This window comes from Oryzias latipes, chromosome 5 (assembly GCF_002234675.1).
Source record: "Oryzias latipes chromosome 5, ASM223467v1".
NCBI classification, from domain to species: domain Eukaryota; kingdom Metazoa; phylum Chordata; class Actinopteri; order Beloniformes; family Adrianichthyidae; genus Oryzias; species Oryzias latipes.
In genome coordinates, this window is record NC_019863.2 from 8,256,041 (window position 1) to 8,278,852 (window position 22,812).

The window sequence follows — 22,812 nt, forward strand, 5'->3', positions numbered from 1 at the left end:
GAATCACTGGTTGAATTTTTGGCTAAAGTTCTTTTAGATTATTTTAGATCAGTGAATCGGATTGTTCGAAATGAATCAATCTCAACTATGAATTGGAGCTTCAGACAAAAATGATAAGAAAGGTACTGTTGCTAAAACGAATCGTTCCACCCCCAATTCCAATACTTTTGAAGTCTGTACAGAGTGGCCTTTGAGAACAGATCTACTGTAAATGCAGATCTGGTTCACACTTTTTACCAATAGAGGGCGCTAAATGTAAAGCTGATTTGATAGTTTCTTTGTTTTGTGGAAGTCTGCTGGTTTGGATCCCTGTGAGAAATAAAGGGGAAAGGCAGACCCCATTTATTGGCCTGCAGGTTAAATCTTTCATTGTGATTTGCAATACTTGTGTCAATTGGGAGGTTTTTGTAAATGTTTTCTTGATTATTTGGTAGATTTAAATTCTTCTGATTAAAGAAAGGAAAAAAAAAAGAGTCAGAGGTCCAGCACTGTGCCGGACAGAAATAACCACACGGACAGGGAGTGTTCAGGAGCCTTATTTGCATCTTTTTTAACAAATAAAAAAGAAAAAACAAAAATGATTTGAAAAACCAATGTATTATTTTTGTTTTTTTTATGACATTTTCTTTTTCTTGCAATAATTATGTAATAATGAATATTAATAATTTATAGTAATAAATAAACTTAAAATAGAATAGAAAATAGAGGTTAATCAATCACAATGGTATAAAACCAACATGGGATTAAGGCTCAATTTTGGTTAACCTGATTCAAAAATATTGTCAAAATTATTTCAAAAGTATTTATTTACCATAACAAGACAAATATTAACATGAAAATACATAAAACAAATAAGGCAAAAAAAAAGAAAAAAAGGAAAATGTTCACTTCACTACCACACACATCTAAAGCAGTCCAACACAGATGATCAAAAAGGATGCTTTGGACCCTTAGATCACTTCTATTTCCAACTAAAACATTAAAAACTCAATTTCTCCTTTGCATAAGTAATGAGCCCACTTTGAACTCAGAACTTCTGAACTGAGGGTTGAAACTTTCAATCTGAATCATAGATGTTTTGGCAGCACCTCTGCTAGATTTTATTACACAGCGTTGATGTACCTGTTTAGGGGACCTCTTTAGTTCTGAACTGTTAGATTCTGAGCAACAGGAAGCCTTTTCTGAAAAATAAAGAGGTTTAAAAAGACAAGAAAAAACACAATTGTTAAAAACGGGACAAGACAACCACAAATAATTCCTTATTTATCTCTTTGAATGCTGAAATATGATATAAAATTGTTCAACCTGTGAAAATAAAAGGTTAACTCATCAAGTATATGAATTCCAATTAGCTGTGAAAATAAAAGCAGGGACACCATCTGATATGATGAAAGTCATTAAAACACCTACAAAAATGAAAAATCATTTAAAAACCAATCATGCTACACATTAATAAGACATTTAGACACATTTAATAGACAGAACACAAGCTTCTGCACAAAACATTCAGATAGAACTTAAAGAATCCTGGTTTCAAAGTGTCTGCACAGCTTCCAACATGCAGAACAGACCTGCTCTTCTGAAAACAGTCTTTTAAGCTTTATAACACTTCTTAAACTCCTTTTTTTTAAGAGTATTAATAAAATGAGACATCTGGGTTAGAAAGGCTCCTACTGAAACTCAGGCATTTTATTCTCATACTGGGGGGGTGGAGTGATGGGCTCAATTGTCACTGGGTTCTGTGTGGGGGTGCGGATCTGGAGGCGGAAATCCTTTAGATGCAGTTTGTCCGACTTTATTCTCCTCACTCGGAGTGGCCGCAGTAGACGGCTAGCCCGGCTGGAGCTGCGGGTGGGCAAACTAGGGTTTGCCGCGAGGGTGGCGTGGTCAGCCTGATCAGAGGCGGGCTTGTCTGCGGCTGGCGTGGAATCAGTGGGAGGGGGGCCCTCCGTGGATTGGTGTGCGTGCGCTCTTTCCTCATTTTCCACAGCAGCTAAGATGTCCTCGTAGGACGGCAGCTGCGAGGTGCTCTGTCGAAGGTTGCTCTGGCGAACAGGGAAGTTGTTGCTTCCAACAACTTCATCATAACTTGGCACATTGTACGCATTTGGGTCTACAGCTCTGGAAGATGGTAAAAGAGATGGACGTTAGTGAAGAGGGATTGCAAACTACAACATTTAGGAAAACATTTGACAGTCATTTCTATCGTTTTGTGATAAACAACTTAAGGCCCTACTACATCCTCAAAACCACGCCAGTGTACACGTTTAACCTGAAACAATTCCTATAGGATGAGATTTAACAAGCTGTGCAGACCATTGACTGTATAAGAGAACTGGACTGAGTGGCCCCTCCCTGAAGTACCTGCTGGTTCCAGAAAGCCAAAATCCCACAGACTTCTATAGAGAAAAACAGCTATTACTCAGTCATCGTATTTGTTCTCGCTCTGATATCTTTCTCTTGCTAATCCTATTTTTTTTCCATCAAAGTTTTTCTTAATCTCAAGCTATAAAACTGAACAATCAGATGCCTAATTAAAAATCTCTGAGATTCTCCTGAGCTTCTTTCAGTGGAAGGGGTGTGGACTTCAAGCAAGCTTACTCCTGATTGGCGACAGTAGTTGCCATAGAGACGCCGACTCAGACCGACTTAAACCAATCATTGTCATCTAGCTCCAACATGGTGACGTCAACATCACGGAAAAATGGAGGGCTGCACGATATGAGGAAAATGACGATATAACTTGCGATACATGAACAAATAGCAAAACAACCACAAACATAATTTTCATTTCACTGCAACAGTTTAAGAATTATACTCCAAACGACCATTGCAAATTGCACAGCTTGATATCGCGATAACGATAAATTTTTGATTTTATTGTGCAGGCCTAGAAAAATGGGGAATGAATTGGCTTCATTTTGCTGAAGCAAGGCGTTTTCTATGTGTGAGATCACATTTACTCAGGCCAGGTATCTTATACAGTCGTGTGGGCCAACCTGCAGGAGGCGGGCCAAACATAACTTATGGTTCACGCTCCGACCCCTGGTTCAAAACTATTGAGAACAGCAACAATTCCCCAAAACTATGACCCACTCCAATAAAAAAAGGTGCTTTTGGCGTTTTCAACATGTTCTTGTAGTTTTTTTCCCTTATGGGGGTCATATGTAATATCATTTAAAATTAAAACTGTATTTCCGAGCATTTCTTTTTTCAAAATGTTGCAAATCAGGAGCAGAAAAAAGATTGAAGTTGTAACATAGAATCTACAGCCAACAGGCTACAAGCTTCCTGCTCTGCTCCATTCAAGAGGACCTGGCTGCTTTCTTAAGCAACACTGGAGATGCGTCTGTCAATATCTACTATGCTCTTTGACAGAACGTAACTGCGTATTCCATCAACCTGAATTAGCTGATTGGCAGAGAGAAGTAATGAAGCTCTGGTGGAAAAGGGTTAGCATTTCTTTTCAAATCTGAACACTTTTGTTGATTTCAATTTTGAAAGGAATAAAAATATCACAGTTTTCCCCATTTTAAGCTCAGCTTGCACACTAAATTGTCTAATGCAGGGTTTTTCAACCTTTTTGGAGCCACGGCACACTTTAACCTTGTCAAAAATCCCGCGGCACACCAGCATCCAGAAATTGAAAGGAGAAACTCAGTCACTCAGAGAAACTCAGTCTGTATTGATCTATAGCCCCTCTGCAATCTCACATGCATTTTTGTGATAATTGTGGCAGAAAAAGCTGAAGCTGTTTATTCTAAAAGATGTAATAAAAGTTAAGTTAAAAGATTTAAAAACCGTTTGATGCGTGTTCGTTGTGGTTTCAAGACGTTAAACAGCGAAGATTCATTGTGTGCTGAGATGCTGTCACTTTAACCCAATGCATCATGGGAGATGGAGTGCGAACTGCCGCCAAACGTAGACAGACTAGCGTCTCTGAGCTTCACGGTTTTCTTCACTTGTTCCACGGTCTGACACCGGATCCTGTGGAAAGCTACATCGCTAAAGATGAGCTTTAGCTGGTATTTTTGTTGGATCTAAGCAACTTTATGAGCAGAATTGGAACAAGGAAGTGAAGACTTTAACCACTTCTGATTGGTCAGATTCATGACATGTGATTGAGCCTCCAAGAATGTTTGGTGGAGACAGTTAAATGGCTGGACATTTCCGAAAACAGCTGACGCTACGGCTAAATCGCGGTACCGTCATTCTTATCAAAATGTCTTTAATAGAATCAAATAAACACAAAGAAAAAAGTATTTTACGATTTTTCATATTCCTAACTACTCTTTGTTTTATCAAGACCCGTTTGGATGAACACAGAGCTGATATCCTGGAGATGGTAAATGTTTTTAGATCAGTTAATGAGGGCAATTTCCTACGGCACACCAGACCATCTCCCACGGCACACTGGTTGAAAAACACTGGTCTAATGAACTCCTGTCGCTCTGCAGAAACTAAGTTGTAGAAAAACACAGATTTTTTTAAAATTTAGACTTAAAACGGCATAATCATAATTAAAAGACTACTGGGATCAATTTGACAATTAGGAGTGCAACGGATCACAGCTGATCCGTACAGATCACTAGCCACGGTTTGGCACACACGTGTGCTACAGATTGGTAAACACGTCTCCACGTCTGTGTTCATGAGATCATTCACTCTCCCAGTGCATGAATGACGGCCACTTAGAGCGCTACATCCATCTCGATTTGACCCAGTTTGAAGACTTGTTATCCTAGATGCTGCTGTGTCTGTACCGAGGGAGAGGGGGTTTTATTGCTGCAGGGGACATCGTGAAAGAACTTAAAGTTGTAAATTCTGACATCCCAGCTTCTCCTACTTTATAAATATACTTTTGGCTTTTATGAAGCTGCAATGCACCAGAATGCACTTTCTTCATATGGACATCATCAGCATTATTATACATAGGAATATGTTGACCCTTGTGCTATTCAAGGCACGTTAACGTTGGCAGTGGGGTCATCTAGACCCACTAGACAGTGCGCTGAACATTTTTTCTTCAATGATTTGTGATCTTCACTGGTGTCCATGGATTACATGAAATCTTTCCACCTTTATCCACCTTTGTCATGGTAGGGAGAACACGTCAAAGTAAGGGTGGGGTCATCTAAGACAGCACAAGGGTTAAGTTCCTAGATGTCAGTAGTGTTTCGTCTTTATACATGTAGGTCTCAATTAGCAAATTTGTGATATGATATACAGTATGTGTATCTATTTTTATATAGGCTTTAATATAAATATATGTTTAGGAGCTTCTAAAAAAAATAAATATAAGGCTTTTCTCTGACTTTTTTACCGATCCAAAAAAAAGATCCGAACCATGACTCTAAAATGACACGATCCGAACTGTGAGTTGTGATATCTGTGTCCACCAATGGAAAGTTGATCAAAAGATGATTGGAATGGGACTTTGAGTTCAGTGTTAACAGTAACTCATTACAAAGGTAAATGATTTATGGAAAAAAATATACTTTTTTCTGAAACCAAGCAGTGTAATGGATTTATGTTTATTTATTACGTGTTCAGTAACTCTCGTATTACAGACTAATTGCTCAATAATGATTTGTTATATACATTAATTGTTTACGAATGCAAAAAAAAAAAGGCATAAACAATATCCTTTTTCAGCTCGTCGTCAGTCTTTCAGCATTTTTAATTAATAGATACTAAAATACTGAATACTAAAAGTGCATTTCTGGTTAGTCCTCATAGACCCAAACACTAATGTTTAATCTTTTTTTTATTTTTTATATAACTGTTGTGTTCAGTTTATTAATTAATTATTATTTTTACAGTCATCAGTCAGTTCTGTTATTGTAGGCTAGGTGAAGTCATTTTAACCTGCTTCTTCTTTTTGGGAACATATTTGTTTTAATCTGAGCAACACAGGCCTCGGGTTCTTTATTTGGATTTTGATTGCTTTTATTTCTAAATCCAGTGCTGCCGTTAACCATTTCTAAAACCTTTTTTTTCACCCTTTTTAAAATACAAATATAAGCTATATTAGTAACCATAAAAACACTAAATCATCCCTCATCTACATTGAAAATACTTTATGCTAAATTGACCACTTTACATTATCCTACATCTATCACAAAGGAAGCAGTTTAAAAGGAATACAGAAGTCATGTAGTTTGTATTCAAACTGTGATACAGTAATATTTTAAGTCAGATACAAAATTAAATACCACTAATTCATTTTACTTATGATCAATTTTCACAATAAAAGTAGTTCGAACTATTAGAAGATAAACCTCCATACATAAAAGTTACAGTGCTCATTTAAATAAACATTGTTATTTATTTTAAATCCAGACTACATTCCCACATCCTTCTTTCCAATTTTTAGTGGATGGTAATTCAAGAAAAAAAGTTCATACCGCCACCTAGTGTATGGGAAGAGTTAAGCAGCGGTAGCCCAGCTCTGGTGTGGTTGGCTTTGGACAACAGATAAGTTTGTCCAGGAAAAAGTCAGACTATGCAAACAATTGTCTTCTAACACATTTGGCAGAGATTTCCTCCTGGAAATGGGTCTGAAGATTTCTGCAGGTCAGGTTGAATAGAATTCCAGTGAAAAATACCTGGATTATGTATCATGTTAAACTATAATGGACATTGAATGAGGTCATTATTGGCCATAAAATAGCGGACAAAATATGCACATTGTAAGCCTATAGACGTCCAGAGCTGGCTTTTGACAGACAGACACAACATTGCTGGACCTGCATCTCCATATGATGCCTAATAAAAATGTAATTCTGACGTTCAAATGTTGAACTGAAATGAATGTTGAAGTGAGTTTGTTATTAGACATGTTATTAGAATGTATGTGAGCGCAAGAATGCATGTATGTGACGGTGAGAATGTATGTATGTGTGAGTGAATGTATGCATGCGAGAGAGTATATATGTATGTGTGAGTGAGTATATAAGAGGTATGGCTACCTCAAGTGATGTCATAAAAATGGAACGCACCTTGGTTGTGCATGTAGTAAATGCAATGTGAAGTATTTGTAAGGATAATGCAAGTTGTGCGCACTTATGACCTATGGGTAATGATGTCATAGGGTCCCCTAATGTCACACTCAAGTCTTTAGTAAGGTGCAAGTACTGGACCCTTACTGGCCGCGCACAAATCTATCTGACATGCCAGCGTCACACCTACTTCATTCCTCTTGCATTTGTTGAAGTGTTCCATATGATCTTTTGCCTGCAGCATGCCCATAGAAAAAAATAAGCATGGACATAACCCTCACTGAGCCCATAGATAGGACCTTGACATTTCCTGTAGGTCACCTGCGTACCTTGTACAGGTTTGTCCATTTTCCCCATGCAGACAGCCTGTATCCACCCGTAAGAGCAGTTATATTTAGAGCTCAACTGGCAGTTGGATGACATGAAACTCACTCTGTTTGGGTTTGTCCTGGCACGTGGCTCATCAAAGGGCCGCTCGTTTCCACCGCCTGGTTACTGGCAGCCTGTGCTCTCTTCTTGCGCCTCAAACTAAGGCAAATAGACAAAAGCAACATAGCCAGCCCAACTCCGACGAGCACCAATGCCACGGACGACGACTGAGTGCGTTCTGCATCTGCAGGGTTGCTTCCAGATTCAGTGGTGTTTTTGGTGTTCATGTTGGCGGGGATCACAGTCCACACTATCATGATGACCCCCAGGGCGATGAGCCCCACTCCCAGGGCACAGAGGGCATAGTGGGCTCCTGCACCTGAGCTGTCTGAGCGACGGGATCTGTTGGAACCGTCGTTGCCGCCGCACAGAGAACGGCTGGAACACATACCTGCAACACAAGCTGGTACAAAAAGAGAAAAACGAAAAAAGATTCAGAAAACAATTACTGTATTTCAACCAAACTGTATGAAACTTAAAATCCCACTCCGATCATCTATTGATCTATAGAAAAAACATTTCCAGTGGTCTTTTAATTATGATTATGCCATTTTTAGCCCAAATCAAAAAACCTGTGTAGTTTTCTAGGACATACTGTCTGCAAAGCAGCGGAAATCCTAACCCCTTTACCCACTTCCCCCCTGGTTTACAGCCCTCCATGCCCCCAACCTAGCATTACCAGTTCAACAAAAATGGCAAGTAATATTGCAGCTATTCAGTTATACAGTGTTGAACCACATGCCAGCTCAGACGAGGAAAATTGTGCATCCACTTGTAGCCGTCTAATCACCAGAATGGAGCGGAGCAGGGAGCTTGTGCCTCCCCAGCATATTTTCTAGGTAAGAAATACAATCTTTTTCAAACAGCATTTTTTTTCCATCTGCTCCTAATTCACAACAATTTTATTAAAGAACTAATCAGAAGTACAGTTTTTCTTTCCATATGTCCTCCATCATGAGTAAAATGACACAAAATCCTGTTCAAAACACAATTTTCATCCAAGTGGATCTTAAGTGAACATCTCCACAAATGCAGAAATTGTTGTACGTGTTGATTAACTATGGCTGTAAACTGGATATCATTACTACAGATGTTAAGACACTTAAATCTAGCAGCTAGTTTCCCTGAAACACGTCTGCTGGCTTCCGTGACAGAGCATGTCAGCTTCTACACGTCAGAGTGAGCAGATGTCAAAGCAGCAGTTGTGAGAAAACAGGTAAAGAAAAAAGGGGCAGCCCCCACGTGTCTCAACACGAAGCAGAGACAAGATGAAGGAATGACAGAAAAATAAAAGACAACAACATTTTTTTGTTCCTCAGTGAAAATCCAACATCAAAACACAAGTTCAAAGTTATTTTACAGTTTTTTAAACAATTACAAGCTTCACTAAAGAGTTAAAAAAATTGATATAAAAGTATTAGACATTTCTTGCAAACTAACAAAATAAAATCCATTTTTAATAAGTAAAAAGAAAAAAAATCAACTTGTAGAAAAACATATCTGGAAATAAGCATTTTTTAAAGGATCTAAACCAAAGAAGGTTTAAAAAAAACCAACCTGACCCACAGAACAGCCTTTAAAAAATAAGCTACACTACACATCAACATGCCTCACAACTATTGGCACACATGCATATTTTGAGGGACACACAACCCCTTAATATTTCATAACACCCAACGACAAAAACATGACAAAATGTGTCCAACATGGAAGATGGGGGCGTGTTTGGGCTGTCTAAGCTGAAAGACAGCAGAGAAGTCTATCAAAACCAACAACAAACAATACATAGTAATAGATTAACTGTCAATCTGCTATCATGCACAGTGTAAAGGCAGGAAATGCTCTGAAAACAAACAAGAAAAGACTGAAAAGCTGAACTTTTTTGTCAAGAAAGTGAAATTTCACCAGTTATTTTCAAACTGGGATATTCCTAATCTAGCATAACTGCAAAGGCTTAAATATTTCACGTGATGAATGACAACCATAGATGTGTTTTATTGATACATATTCAACTGTAAATATTTTCTTATATTTTGTTTAACATCTTCCATAATATGGAGGTGTGTTATGGCTCTAAAATGTAACTAACTACAGGTAAATAAATAATTGAAGCCAGCAATATCCTCTTGTCAGCTGTAACATTTGTTTATTTTTTCCAACGCTTGATAAAGCAAAAAAAACAACAAAAAAAAAACTAAAAAAGTTAAGAAATAAAGACCAAACTTTGCCTATACAGAAATCACAATTTACAAAGATTTTTGTTTACAAAGACTGAAAATTAAAATATTTTACTTAGAATTATTTTTATTGAATTATTTCTCTCCCCCAGGAGCTTGTATCTGCACATAAAGAAGGCAACAGCTCGGCAGAGAGGTATGAAAGCATTTCTGTAGCATAATTAAAAATAACAGTCAATTCCAGAAATGCCTTTTCATTTTGAAAATGAAGCTAGATCTGTTGACTGGAAATTAAAAAAAGAAAAAGCAATCCGCCAAACGGCTTTTTCTTCTTCAACACTGCTCATTCTGTCACTGAATTAAAATGATAAAGACACTGGTGTTTGAAATTTCATTTTCAAAGAGTTCTTTAGTAAATGTGTAGTAAAATTAAATTCAAAATATCTTATTTGACAATTAAAATAGATTAACAGAAATGCCTTTTCATGTTTACAATGAAAAAGCATTATATTAAAATAAATTTAAAATTAATCCTTAGTCCGAAGCTTCGGACTAAGGCGGAAATGCTGCTAGGCAGTCCTGATGAACCGTGTAAATAGAGCTGTGATGGTGTGGGATTTTCCATCACCACGGTGATGAAGCAGCAGGAGTCGCGGTTAACCCCCCCACCGGCGAACACAAAATCACAGATGAATACAATTAATAATTACAACGCAGTATTCTTTATTAACAAATAACACTACTAACTATCCAACTAGTGAACTAACAATATAAGTGTTGTAGAATGAGTGTGTGCATGTGTGTCCACGCGTTACGTGTGTAGAAGTGTGTTGGGGCTGCGTGTTCATGTTTGGTGTTACGGAGTGAAGGAGAACAGTAATAAAAGGTTTCCCCCAGAAGAACAGCGACTGATCTAGAGTACAGCTGTGACGGTGTGGGATTTTTGATCACCGCTGTGATGAAGCAGCAAGAGTCACGTGTCGCGCACTCAAGAACGCACACAGCTTGTAATGGAAATGAATACAATGGAAATGAATGATTAGAACACAGTAAAATTGTCATATTTCCTCGCAAGACGGAAACTTCTGTTGTAGAAAGAGGATGTGTGTGTGCTGAAACCGCGCGTGCGTGTGTAAGTTGAGGAGGGAGCGCGTGCAGTGGAAGGAGTGGAAAAACGCGTGCAGCGCAAGAGGGTTGGGGGTGCGCGTTAATGTTTGATGTTACAGGGAAGAAGAACCGTAATAAAATAAGTTTTCCCCCAGAAAAACGGTGAATGATTCTTTGTTGGCCCGCACTGGAGGGTCCGAACGGGGGATCTCCCCTACGTCTTTTCGACCACGGTCAGGAAGAGAAAAGTCAGCGCAGGAGAGGTTCAATACTTCCTTGTCCAAATTCACTGGTTGTGCCTTGTCATCTGCCTCAAAGCCAAAGTATGTCCAAATAGCCGAGACAGTATTTGGTTTAGACACTAAATTCATGGCCATTTTTCTTGAGCTCCGCCATAGGTTGTATTGCCTATACCATATGAAGCTACCGGTAGGCATACTTGCAATTAAAATATAACTAACTCCAACTGTTTTAATTACACTATTGTCTTTTGTGCCCGTGTTTGTGTGTACTTAATTTAACATTATCTGTAAACATTACAAGTACTGAAACATGGCAACCAGTTGATGAGACACACAAAAAAAGTCCCCCATAATATTTATAATAGACTGTCCCTCCCTTGTGCAGGAGGATGCAGGCTTTTTCCCCCAGAAGCCCTTGAAGTTTGAAAACAGGACTCGCAGAAAAAGTAAAGATGAATGTGTTTATTATTGTTTAAATCACGCACTATATGCAGAACCAAACAAAAAGGGACGTGCGGTGATGCGGTTATCGTCACACCCCTACGTGTAAACAATCATGTCAATTTGTGTTTCCAGTGGTGTCCAGACAAAATAAAGGCTGATTTTATTCCCACATATTTACATCTAAGATGCTCAATGCAGCATTGCCTGCATGGAGTTTCATTTAGTTCATTTAAGGCTAAATGTTGTTAGCACGTATTAGCCTAATGCTAACCCTTCTTCTGGGTCCTTGCAGCCAAGAAAAAAAAGCACTGGCTGCACAGATTTAGATAAGAGAAATGAGTGAGCAGGTCCTTAATAATAATCATAGCAGTCATAAAAGCACATTAAGAAGATCGTCTTCGAATGCTTTCCGCTGATTTTGCTGTTAGAGAACAGCTGCAGCCCCATAACCAGCTCTAGCACAGAGTTCACCATGCTAAACGTTTGTCGTTTGCTGGTTGGACCAACAACACGCACTGACGTCATCGCCCCGCCTCCCCCTGGAAATGCTGAGTGGAAATGAATTATGAGACACATTGTACAAATAAAAAGAAAAAAAAAAAGAAGAAAAAAAAGAAAAGTCAATTCTAGAAATGCTTTTTCATTTTCTAAATGAAGCTGCATTTTTTGACTCAAAATTAAAATGAAAAAGCAATCCACCAAAATTCTTTTTCGTTTCATTCCTAAACACTGCTTATTCTGTCACTTAATTAAAATGATAATAGTATTTGACATTTCATTTTCAAAATGTTCTCTGGTAAATGTGTAGCAAAATTCATTTAGAAATGTCTAATTTGACAATTAAAATGGATTAATAGAAATGTTTTTTAATTTTCAAAATGAAGCTGCATTAAATGACTCAAAATTTAAATGAAAAAGCAATATTTCAAAATGCTTTTTCATTTTATACTTAAAACCGCTTATTCTGTGTCATAATTAAAACGAAAATGCAAAGAGGGGATTGCATTTGCATTTTCACACCCACCCTGCAAAATTTGTAGCAAAATTCATTAACATGGAGCATTAGCAGAGTGGAGGCGGGGCGATGACGTCACTATTTCATACTATTTTCTTTATCAATTTAATTATGTGACAGAATAAGCAGTGTTGAGGAAGGAAACGAAAAAGCATTGTGGTGGATTGCTTTTTTATTTTAATTTTGAGCCAAAAAAATGCAGCTTCATTTTGAAAAAGAAAAAGCATTTCTGGAATTGCCTTTTACTTTTATTTATGCTACAGAATCGCTTCCATAACATTGCACACGGTGGATGTGAAAACGAAAAAGGAACCCCTTCTTTGCATTATTGCTTTAATTATGTCACAGAATAAGCAGTGTTGAAGAACAAAATGACACTGCTGTGTGAACATGAAAATGCATTTCTGTTAATCAATTTTAATTGTCAAATAAGATATTTCTATTTGAATTTTGCTACACATTTACTAAAGAACTCTTTGAAAATGAAATTTCAAACACCAGTGTCTTTATCATTTTAATTCAGTGACAGAATAAGCAGTGTTGAAGAACATAATGAAAAAGCCATTTGGCGGATTGCTTTTTCTTTTTAAATTTTGAGTCAACGAATGCAGCTTCATTTTTGGAACTGACTTTAAATTTTAATTATCCTATTTAAATGCTTTCATAGAAAGAGGCTAAAACAAAGAGGAAATCAACGCTGCAAAACTATTAAAGTTCTTTAAAAAAATAATAATAATCAAAGCAACACAACAGTAGAAACCGACGTGTAGCTTAGTTATAAAGATACTTGTGATCATTCACAACTGAAACCGAAATGCATTCCCAAAAACGTAGAGATGTGAAGTTGTCAGAAACCAACCAGCCCCTAAATGAGGAAGCCGTCCATTGGTAAACACTGTAAAACGATAGACAGACAGGGGAGGGGCACAATTAAGACCCACCCAACACCTGTTCATCACCTAAGCAAGACAATCTTCCCCCTTTTTTCCTCAATAGATTTTTAAATTCACTTAAAAACGACTAAAAGCTCATTTGATTGAAAGAGAAAAGCGCGTGTCACGCAAAGCGTAGTGGGAAAATGCCCAGGTGTCTAGGTGTGTGTGGGCTGAAGGCCTGAGAGGCGCGTGCGCAGAGGCGTATCCGCCCGACACATCAGTGCTTATGCTGCACTAAACACCGGCTAAAAGACAACTCCTTCAAATGACACTTTCTGGTTAAAGCACGAGCAGGTCAACACAGGGGAAAAGTGGAAACTGCGAAACAAAGAGCTCGACTGGAGTGAAAGTTAACCAGCTCCAAACCAAACAGGAAGGAAGGGACCTAGAGGGACTACCTGTGTCATTAACAATAATGATAAAAAATACCTGTGTCATTAACCAAACCCCAAGCCAGAGTCACAACACTATTTCACGTTAGACCTCACGGAAATGCTCCAAACCCAACCAGAAAACGATGGTTAACTGTTTCAAAACGGCTTTCATTCACCTAAAATAGGGCCTTACCTTTACGCCGCCCAGTGCCCAAGGACTTCCCTCTTCATGGGTGAGTTACCTGGATCGGGCAGGTGTTTCAGGAAAACCACCAGAGGGAGGGAGCCAAAAGTAAAGACTTTCAATCTGCGCTTCTTCTATGTCCGACTGAGAATTCCCAAAGCAGCTTTATAATTCCGAAGAAAAAAAGTCCCGCGCACCAGGTAAAAAAGAGACACGGAGGAGAACTTTGAACGACTCCAGCCGGAGACAAACCTCCCTCTGTTAGTCACTGCTCGCTGCTGGGTCCTAGCGCCGCCCCACAGGTCAAGACGAACTGGTTGCTCAAAGTCAAACTAGGGGTGAAAGGGCACTAAAAATCCAATTAAAGAAAATTTAGTTGTATACATCTGTTATTAAAAATTACCAAAATGCAGATTATTAAAGCTTAGTTACTATTGCAAATATAAATCACTGGTAGAAAAAATATGTCTAAATGATAGACTTTTTAAGCAGCGTTTGTGCAGTTCTAAAGAAGGTAATAAAGTTTATATGGGGAACTGCATAAAAGAGAATGAACACCTTTCTTTTTCTATGACAACTGTGCTTCTTTTAAACTCATTCTTCTATACATTCATTCACCTTCTAAACCTGTTTTGTCCCTTTTGAGGTCGCAGGCCTGCTGGAGCCTATCCCGGCCAGTTGTGGGCGAGGGGCAGGGGACATCCTGGGCAGGTCGCCAGTCTGTCGCAGGGCCACAGTTCACACACCCATGCACACTCACATTCACACCTAGGGAAAATTTATAGTAACCAAGCCACGCATGCACGGGCAAAACATGCTAACTCCACACAGGGAGGTCCCATGTGTTCAAGTCCACACTGGGACTTGAACTGGTTTGAGGCAAGAGAGCTAACCACTGCGCCACCATGCACCCCATTCTTTTATACATTTTACAAATAAAAAATATACCAACCATTTTTTTTTAACATGTAAACAATTTTGTGCCTCATATAAATGTATTTTCCATCCATCCATCTGGTTGGATGAAGGTGGAGTACACTCTGAACAGGAGGTCAGACTCAGGGCCTCACACTCACGCCCAGGGACAATTTAAAATACTATTTACCTTATGAAGGATGTTTTTGGTCTGTGCAAGGAAACCCCAGTGCCCAGAGAAAACCTACGCATGCATGCAAAACATGCAAACTCCAAGCTGAAAGGGCCCAGCCTAGATTTGAACAGGACATTCTTGCTATAAGGCTGCTAATAACTATAAGTTCAATTTTTTTTATTTATTTAAAAACAAATCTTTCATTGAAAATGTGTCTTTTTTCCTTTTGGCTGTTCCCTGTAAAAGTTGGCGCAGCAAACCATTTGCCTCCCTTTAACCTTATCCTTTGCATCCTCCTCATTTAAGCCAATCGCCTCCATGTCCTCCTTCGTTAAATTCATAAAACTCCTCTTTGGTCTTCCTCTATGCCCCTGTTCCTGTTAGCTGCAGCCTCAGCATCCGTTTACCAACATCATCACTGTCTCTTCTCTCAACATCTCCAGATCAACTCTGCATTTCTCTTCAAAACATCTACCATGAGATGTTCCTGAGCCTATCTATCCTTCTCGACCAAAGAGGACTTCAACATTTTCAGCTCTTCTACCTCCAGCTCTGCCTCCTGTTTCTTTCTCAAAGTTTCTAAACCAACAAGCTGTCTACATGTTTTCTTTTCATTTTGATTCTCTGAACTGTTGACCTTAAATACTTAAATTCCTCCACCTTCTCCACCTCTGGACCTTGTGATCTCAATGTTCCACTTAAGTTTCTCTCATTTAGGCACAGATATTCTGTTTTTTTGCAGCTCACTTTCACGCCTCTCCTTCCAGAGCAAATGTCAACAACTCTAAATGTTCCTCCACCTGTTTCTACTCAATCTAATTGGTTTAGAGTTTGAAACATCAATATGCCCCAACATTAGATGACAATCCCATCGCTAAAATAACCCATGTCACTGAAAAGTGGTGATTGCCTTGAAAATATCTCTATTTAACTATTCTTTGCTATGAATATACTCTAGTTATTCAGAATGTCCCATGACTCAGATTACATAAACCACAAATAGACTTGGTTTTTTGATGAGAAACACTTGGATTTCCACAGAAACTTCTGATTTGTTATTTCATTATGCGTTCCGGCTACATGACATGCCTTCTAGCATGGTCTCTGATGGAGTCCCTTAATTCACGTCCCAAGTCAAGAGGCTTTCTGTACCTGCAGTGGTGCTTCAGTGTGCCTTTTCTGGTTTCAGTCTGCATTCTAATGGCCAGGGTAGAGCGTTTGAACCAAGAGCCTGCAGTGTGCTGCTCAGAACCCCTCTAACTGGGTTCAGTTCCTGCTCTAAGGAGAATATGCCCATACCGGTGTGGTCTAATCCACTTTTAGATTAAACTAGGTTATCAACCTCCACTTTTGCTCATGGATGAGGAGGGGATTGTTGTACCTTCAGTCCAGCAGCATCTTGTCTGGTGTTGCAGAACCTGAAACAAATGGCTGTGTGGCCTTGCTTACCACAGAACACAACCAACAGACAGTGGAACATCACCACATGCCAGTTCCATCCTGTGTTCTGGTCTGTTTGATTGTCCGGGAACATTTCACTCTGTGAAGACTTCCAGAAGTTGCTTCTGGAGTTCATCCTGTGTCCCACATTTTACGGTTAAAGCTGGTTTCTTCTAGTCATATTTGTCTCCCTGCTTCGTTTCCTCCTTCCTTTTCTGTTTGATGTCCCTTTCTGTACTTTGTTGATAGGGAAGGCTACAGTCCAGAAGAGCATTCTGGTTCTGTTGCCTGATCTGCCCAGTGGATGGCCAGGGGGCATCTGTTGAGGAAACAGGAAAGGGGGTGGGGGATTCTGCAATGGCTGGACAGGCGTCCGTCCCTTTGTAGCCTTCTTTCTGCCACTTATAGTAGAGGCTGCATTTCTTTCCTCTTCTGTTTTCTGTTTTTCCACGGATTTTGCCTCTCGTCCAGGAGTCTTCATTCCACCGGAGTTTCCAAAACTCCACACGCCCCCTTTCTTTTTAAAAAACAGCATCAGAACATTTCTCCTCCAGTCAGACATCCTGGATCTCTCAAAGATCTTGTTAAACAGCCCAATCACAAAACCTTTCATACTCAATGAGTTATTTTTTCAAGTGCCTTTCCACTCTCAATCCTCTTGAATATCTTTTTCATCCTTCCTGATTGTTTGTACTTCCTGCTTCATGACATCCACCTCTTCTACTCGATGCTCTCTAACATTCCCCTCATCCATCAGCTCTTCAAAGTTCTTCTTACTTCGTACCTTCACAGTGTGCAGAACCTGTCAACACATTTTCATCCCTGTCCTTGATCCTCCTAACCCGCTGCACATTTCTCCATCTCTGACTCTCTGCCTCACCTGTACAGACTCACCTCTCCCTCCTTTGCCTTCAACCTGTTATACAAGTCCTTATACATCCTTTGTTCGCCTTTTGCCATCTCCACCTTCACCCTGTGCTGCTTCTCACTGTACTGGTCTTTTCTGCCCTTCTTGTGTCCTACTTTTTCTTAGATAACCCTTTCATCTCAATACACACTTGAAATTCTTCGTTTCCACCTTGAAGTCTTCTTATCTTTCCTTATTTCAGACGATACTCCAAGTTCTTTCTTCTCAGTCACTTTGACCACTTTAGTTCTAGCTGTCCAGTCATCTGGAAGAACCTCCTGATCTCCCAAAGTCTGTTTCAACTCTTCTCTAAAAGCCACTCAGTACTCATTTTTCAACTTCCACCACTTGTGCCTCCGCTCTGCCTTTTGTCCTCCTCCTTTTCCTCACCATCAGAGTCATCCAACACACCACCATCCTACGCTTCCCACCCACCACTTTGCAATCACTGTTATCTTTCAGAGTACGATGTCGACTCAAGTTGCCTTGCTTCCTTTCCATTTGGTCTCTTGAGCACACTGTAGATCCACCTTTCCTCTTTCCATCATGTCAGCAAACTCTCGTTTTTCCTGTCAAACTTCCTACATTTAAAGTTCCCACTCTGCCCCACAGATTGCATGGTCTTTGTAACATTTAAAATATTTTTTTATATATAATCCTTTTTCTTTTTTCCAATGAGTTTTGTTGATAAAGGTTTTTATTTATCCAATGAATCTAAAAACCCTCCCTATATTTTTTAACTTATGAAATAAAACAATAAATTAAAGCTACATTTCATGTTGCCAAGTTTTCAACATTTTTTTTTTAATAAAAAGTAAACAAACCGACAGATCTAAGTGAATTGATGCATTTAAGAATTAAAACTGAAAAGTTTCTTCTAACTCAATGAACAAAGAGGTAGTTTTAAATTTTTATTTTTTTTTATCTTTCTTACACAAATTTGTGTTCATTCATAAAAAAAACAATGACAAAGCACAGATCACTTTACGACAGGAGTTCCACTTTTAATATTCACATTGAGCTTCATATGTGAAGGCCAAAATAAAGTAAATCACAGCTTTAAACAGCTCTAACGTTCCCTATTTACCCCTTTGAGAAAGAGGACTGAAGGACACGCCCAGATCTGGGAGACAAACCTGTTCCGCTTCATACAAAGGCCTTCAGCTGCACAGAATGTGTCAAAATGATGAAACTTGGTCTCTTCATGCTCAAGAACAGCAAACACTGTACACCCGTGTGCCATTCAACATGGCTGGACATGATTTATAACAGAGCATTCCCAATGAAACACTTAATACTCAACCAGTATCATAGCAGTAACATTCATTAAAAAAAAGAAAGTTATAAAAATATAAAAACATACTTGAAATGGGATTATTCCATCCCTATATTTATTTATTTATTTTATAAAAGTTGTGTTCTAGGTTTCTGTTTATAATAAATTCTTCTACAAGTCCAATCTTTTCCCTCTTTCTAATGTGAAGCTGTTGTGAACATTCACAGCTCAGTTTTTCCAGATGCAGCTCAACAACACAACATCAGTGCGGGTCAGTTCCAGCTGATCTGATTCATGTTTACACTGCAGACTTTTGAAAACCGCTTTGTTAATCCTGAATGTTAATTGTTTATCTTTAGGAAATATCCTGATCACTGTGAAATAGTCTATTCATACCAGATTTCCCCCCAAATCTGCTCTTTTTTTCCTAGCTTGTAACCGCATGTACATAAAATGAAAATAATAATGAGGGATTGTAAACAAGCAAACAATCAAATAAAGTGGTACCGTGGCCCCTTCCCACAGTTGCCAGCCACCAGGATTTTGTTTCTCTGCTTGCAACCTTTTCTCAACCTTTACTGGCAGAAAACCCTAAAAGGAAGAGGTTTCAACAGCCGTGCGCTTTTATTTTGAAGTAAATCATGACCGTTGTTGATACACTAGCTGAGTGTTGATGGTGTGATACAATGGAGCAGGAAAATCTGCAGAATCCTTCCAGCCCACACAGGAACAACAGATGTGTAAATAGTTCACTCCTGTGTGCTATTACAAACCACTGATGATGTTACAACCAAATGACTTTGACACATAGATAGTTTTTTTTTATTACTATTTTAAGAACATAAGCTGGGCAAATATTGAGGATAACAGTTTGGTGGATGACAGAAGTAAAACCCCTCTTAGACTGTCATTGTTGTCCCTTAAAAAGTTTACATTCCTCACCTGAACGTGTGACATGTTGGTCACCTTGACAAACTTTAATTCAAATTTGTTTATGATTAAAACCCCCTCTAATCAATTAGTTTCAGTCATAAACCTTTGGATAAACAACATTCTTGTTCTGTAGATTAAACGTTTCATTTAGGAAGAAAGGCCTGTAAAAACTGTTAAAAGTAAAGGACAAATATCCACACGAAAGCATGTTATGTTGCTTTTGTTTTTCTGTACCACAACAGCATTGATTTAATCAAAAATCCTAAAACAGAGACTTGAAGAGAAACATCTAAAATCAAGTAAATAAATAGTTACAGCAATTGTTTCTATTTTTCATAAGGCAATAAAGGGGCTCCGAATTTATTTGTTTTCTTTGCAATATTTCTAAACCATCCCTGTCAGTACTAAGCTGCAGAAAATACACACAAATGTTTTAGAATACTTTGCTTTCAAACTCAAAATAAAAAATGACTTGTTTTTAAATCATGAAAAATCCCCTCATGTGTATGTCGGTGCTGTTACATATACCCTTTTCCACCTTTATAATGTTTTGAGTGCTCAGCTTTCTCAACTGTAAACAGTTAAAGTACCAACACAGTGTAAACAGTGGTGAAGATGTCAGAGGGTGAGTCACACGTTGGTGATTTCAACACTCTTGTAAGTATGCATCGGGCTGCCTTTGGCACGGGAAATGGCTTGCACTCTGGCTTCTCTGGGCAGAGAGCCGCAGTTACCGTGGAGGCCCATGCTGCGCTCCACAGAGTGACTGTTTGCTCGCAACCTCAGTGAACTCTGGGAAAAGAAAACCAGCAGAAAACAGAAAGAGATGCTTCGTTATAGGAATTTCAAAGGCAACTAGCAAGTTTCTGGTTTTCTTCTCAAAGTGTACACATGCTCTTTGTTAAAACAAAAACGAGCCCCTGAGAGTTAAGAGAACTATTTAGACCTAAAAGTGTCTGCTGTAAGGTATTTCTGAGTTCATAGATTTGATTGCTCCTTTTGAGAGTCTGCAGAACTGACTTTTCCTTTCTTTTTATTTTGTTTTCTTTCGTGAAGCATCAAGAATGCAAAGACATGTACCGAATACAACATAATGTTTTGCAACTCCATGAATGGAAAGGAACAGTTTGTTTATTCAGGAAATACACTCACTGGCCACTTTATTAGATACACTTTGCTAGTATCGGGTTGGACGGGTCAGGTTGGAGAAGCCAGACTGAGATGGTTTGGACATGTTCAGAGGAGGGATAGTGGATATATTGGTAGAAGGATGTTGGAGATGGAGCTGCCTAGCAGGAGGGCAAGAGGACGGCCAAAGAGGAGATATATGGATGTCTTAACAGAGGACATGAAGTTGGCTGGTGTTAGGGTAGAAGATGTCCATGATAGAGTGAGGTGGAGGACGATGATTCGCTGTGGCGACCCCTGATGGGAAAAGCCGAAAGAGAAAGAAGAAGAAGTATCGGGTTGGACCATCTTTTGTCTTCAGAACTGCCATAATCCTTGGTGGCATCGATTCAACAAGATACCGGAAACATTCCTCAGAGAGTTTGGTTCATATGGATATGACAGCATCATCAGTTGCTGCAGATTTGTTGGCTGCACATCCATGGTTCCAATCTCCCGTTCAACCACATCCCAAAGGTGATCTATTAGGTTGAGATCTGATGACTGGGGACGCCATTTGATTTCAGTGAACCTATGTCTGTGCTCAAGAAACCAGCCTGAGATGTTTCCAGCTTTATAACACAGTGGCTTATCCTGCTGGAAGTAGCCATCAGAAAATGGGTATACTTTGGTCACAAAGAGATGGACATGGCCAACAACAATAATCAGGCTGTGGTGTTGTAACCATGCTCAGTTGGTACTAAGCGGCAGCAGAAATGGAGACTCATCAGACCAGGCAACATTTTTCCAATCTTCAATTGTTCAGTTTTGCCCATCTGCCTCAAGCTGGGACATGTTGTGCATTCAGAGATGCTCTTCTGCAGACATCGGTTGTAACCAGTGGTAATATAAGTTACTGTTTCTTTTCCGTAAGCTGGAACCAGTCTGGCCGTTATCCTATGACCTCTGACGTGAAAAAGACATTGCTGCCCACAGAACTGTTGCTCACTGGATATTTTCTCTTTTTTGGACTGCAGCCTGTTATATTTATTTAAATCACAAAAAGGATCCTAAGCGTGGTAGCATCTGCAACTCATCTCTCCCCAAGAAGTCAAATACGGAGAATAGATTTCACACACCTGAGTTTGTGACGACTAACTGGACTTTAATTAACATTATAGTGTTGTTTTTGTTTACTTTTTTTTAACTAGTAGCTTTGTTACTTTATAACTGCCTTTTTTAAAAAAAATACATGTTGGTGTTGCTGCTTTTTCTTCATTTTTGATTGTAGTAGCTTGTTTTTAAATTTTGCACCAGTTACTGTTTCCTTAATATTATTGTACTATGCTATTATTAATATACGTGATGCAGGTTAAGTTCAGATTGTTGTAATTAGTGGACAAACATTTTTATTTGCCAAAAATCTCTGTCCTGGATTTTTATTATACCCTTAATTAACAAAAAATTGTGTATTTCCGAAATTATTCAATAATCAAACATTTCAAGAAAAAAAACATCAGTATCGATATTGGTAATAATGGCCCTGTAACTACTTGGTATCGGATTGATACCCAGATTATCACCAAAGTATCGCCCACCCCTTCTAGAGATGGTTGTGGGTGAAATACCAGTAGATCATCAGTTTCTGAAATACTCAGACCAGCCCGTCTAGCACCAACAACCACGCCACGTTCAATGTCACTTCAATCTCCTTTCTTCCTCATTCTGATGCTGGTTTGAACTGCAGCAGATCGTCTTGACCATGTCTTCATGATAAATGCATGGAGTTGCTGCCATGTGATTGGCTGATTAGAAATTTGTGTTAATAAGCAGTTGGACTGTGGAATAAAGTGGCCGGTGAATGTATACCCTCCACCCCCCATTTATATTTAAATATACATAAATACGGTAGTTCTGAACACCAAAAATTAACACTAAAAGAGGAAAAAAACGTTTGTTTTAAAGTAGTGCGTGCGACTGGGTACTTGATATTAAATCATCTGTAATTTTATTATCAAAACTGAAAGCAAAAATCGTTTGTAAACTGTCTGGCATCCCTCAATTTTAATTTTAAACAGACTTAACAAGGTTTGTATTTCTATTAAGTCTTCAAATTTCAGAGGACCATACTTAATGAATAATAAATTTGTA

The 22,812-nt window shown here is 38.8% G+C and overlaps 2 protein-coding genes across 3 annotated transcripts in view; both read right to left on the minus strand.

Moving 5' to 3' along the window:
* Positions 1–578: 578 nt before the first annotated feature.
* Positions 579–14,195, minus strand: LOC101157123 (transmembrane protein 51). Its single transcript, XM_004068744.4, has 3 exons — positions 13,918–14,195; positions 7,434–7,833; positions 579–2,121 (listed from the first exon to the last, which is right to left on the minus strand). The coding sequence occupies exons 2-3, from the start codon at positions 7,817–7,819 to the stop codon at positions 1,671–1,673; spliced, it is 837 nt and encodes a 278-aa protein (XP_004068792.1). The 5' UTR covers positions 7,820–7,833; positions 13,918–14,195; the 3' UTR covers positions 579–1,670.
* Positions 14,196–18,243: 4,048 nt separating this feature from the next.
* LOC101157361 (kazrin) overlaps positions 18,244–22,812 on the minus strand; it is a 128,350-nt gene continuing 123,781 nt past the window's right edge. For both annotated transcript variants that reach the window (XM_020703125.2, XM_011474801.3), the window contains one exon: positions 18,244–20,346. In XM_020703125.2, the coding sequence (XP_020558784.1) occupies positions 20,185–20,346 (162 nt within the window). In that variant the 3' untranslated portion in view covers positions 18,244–20,184. The remainder of the gene's footprint in view (positions 20,347–22,812) is intronic.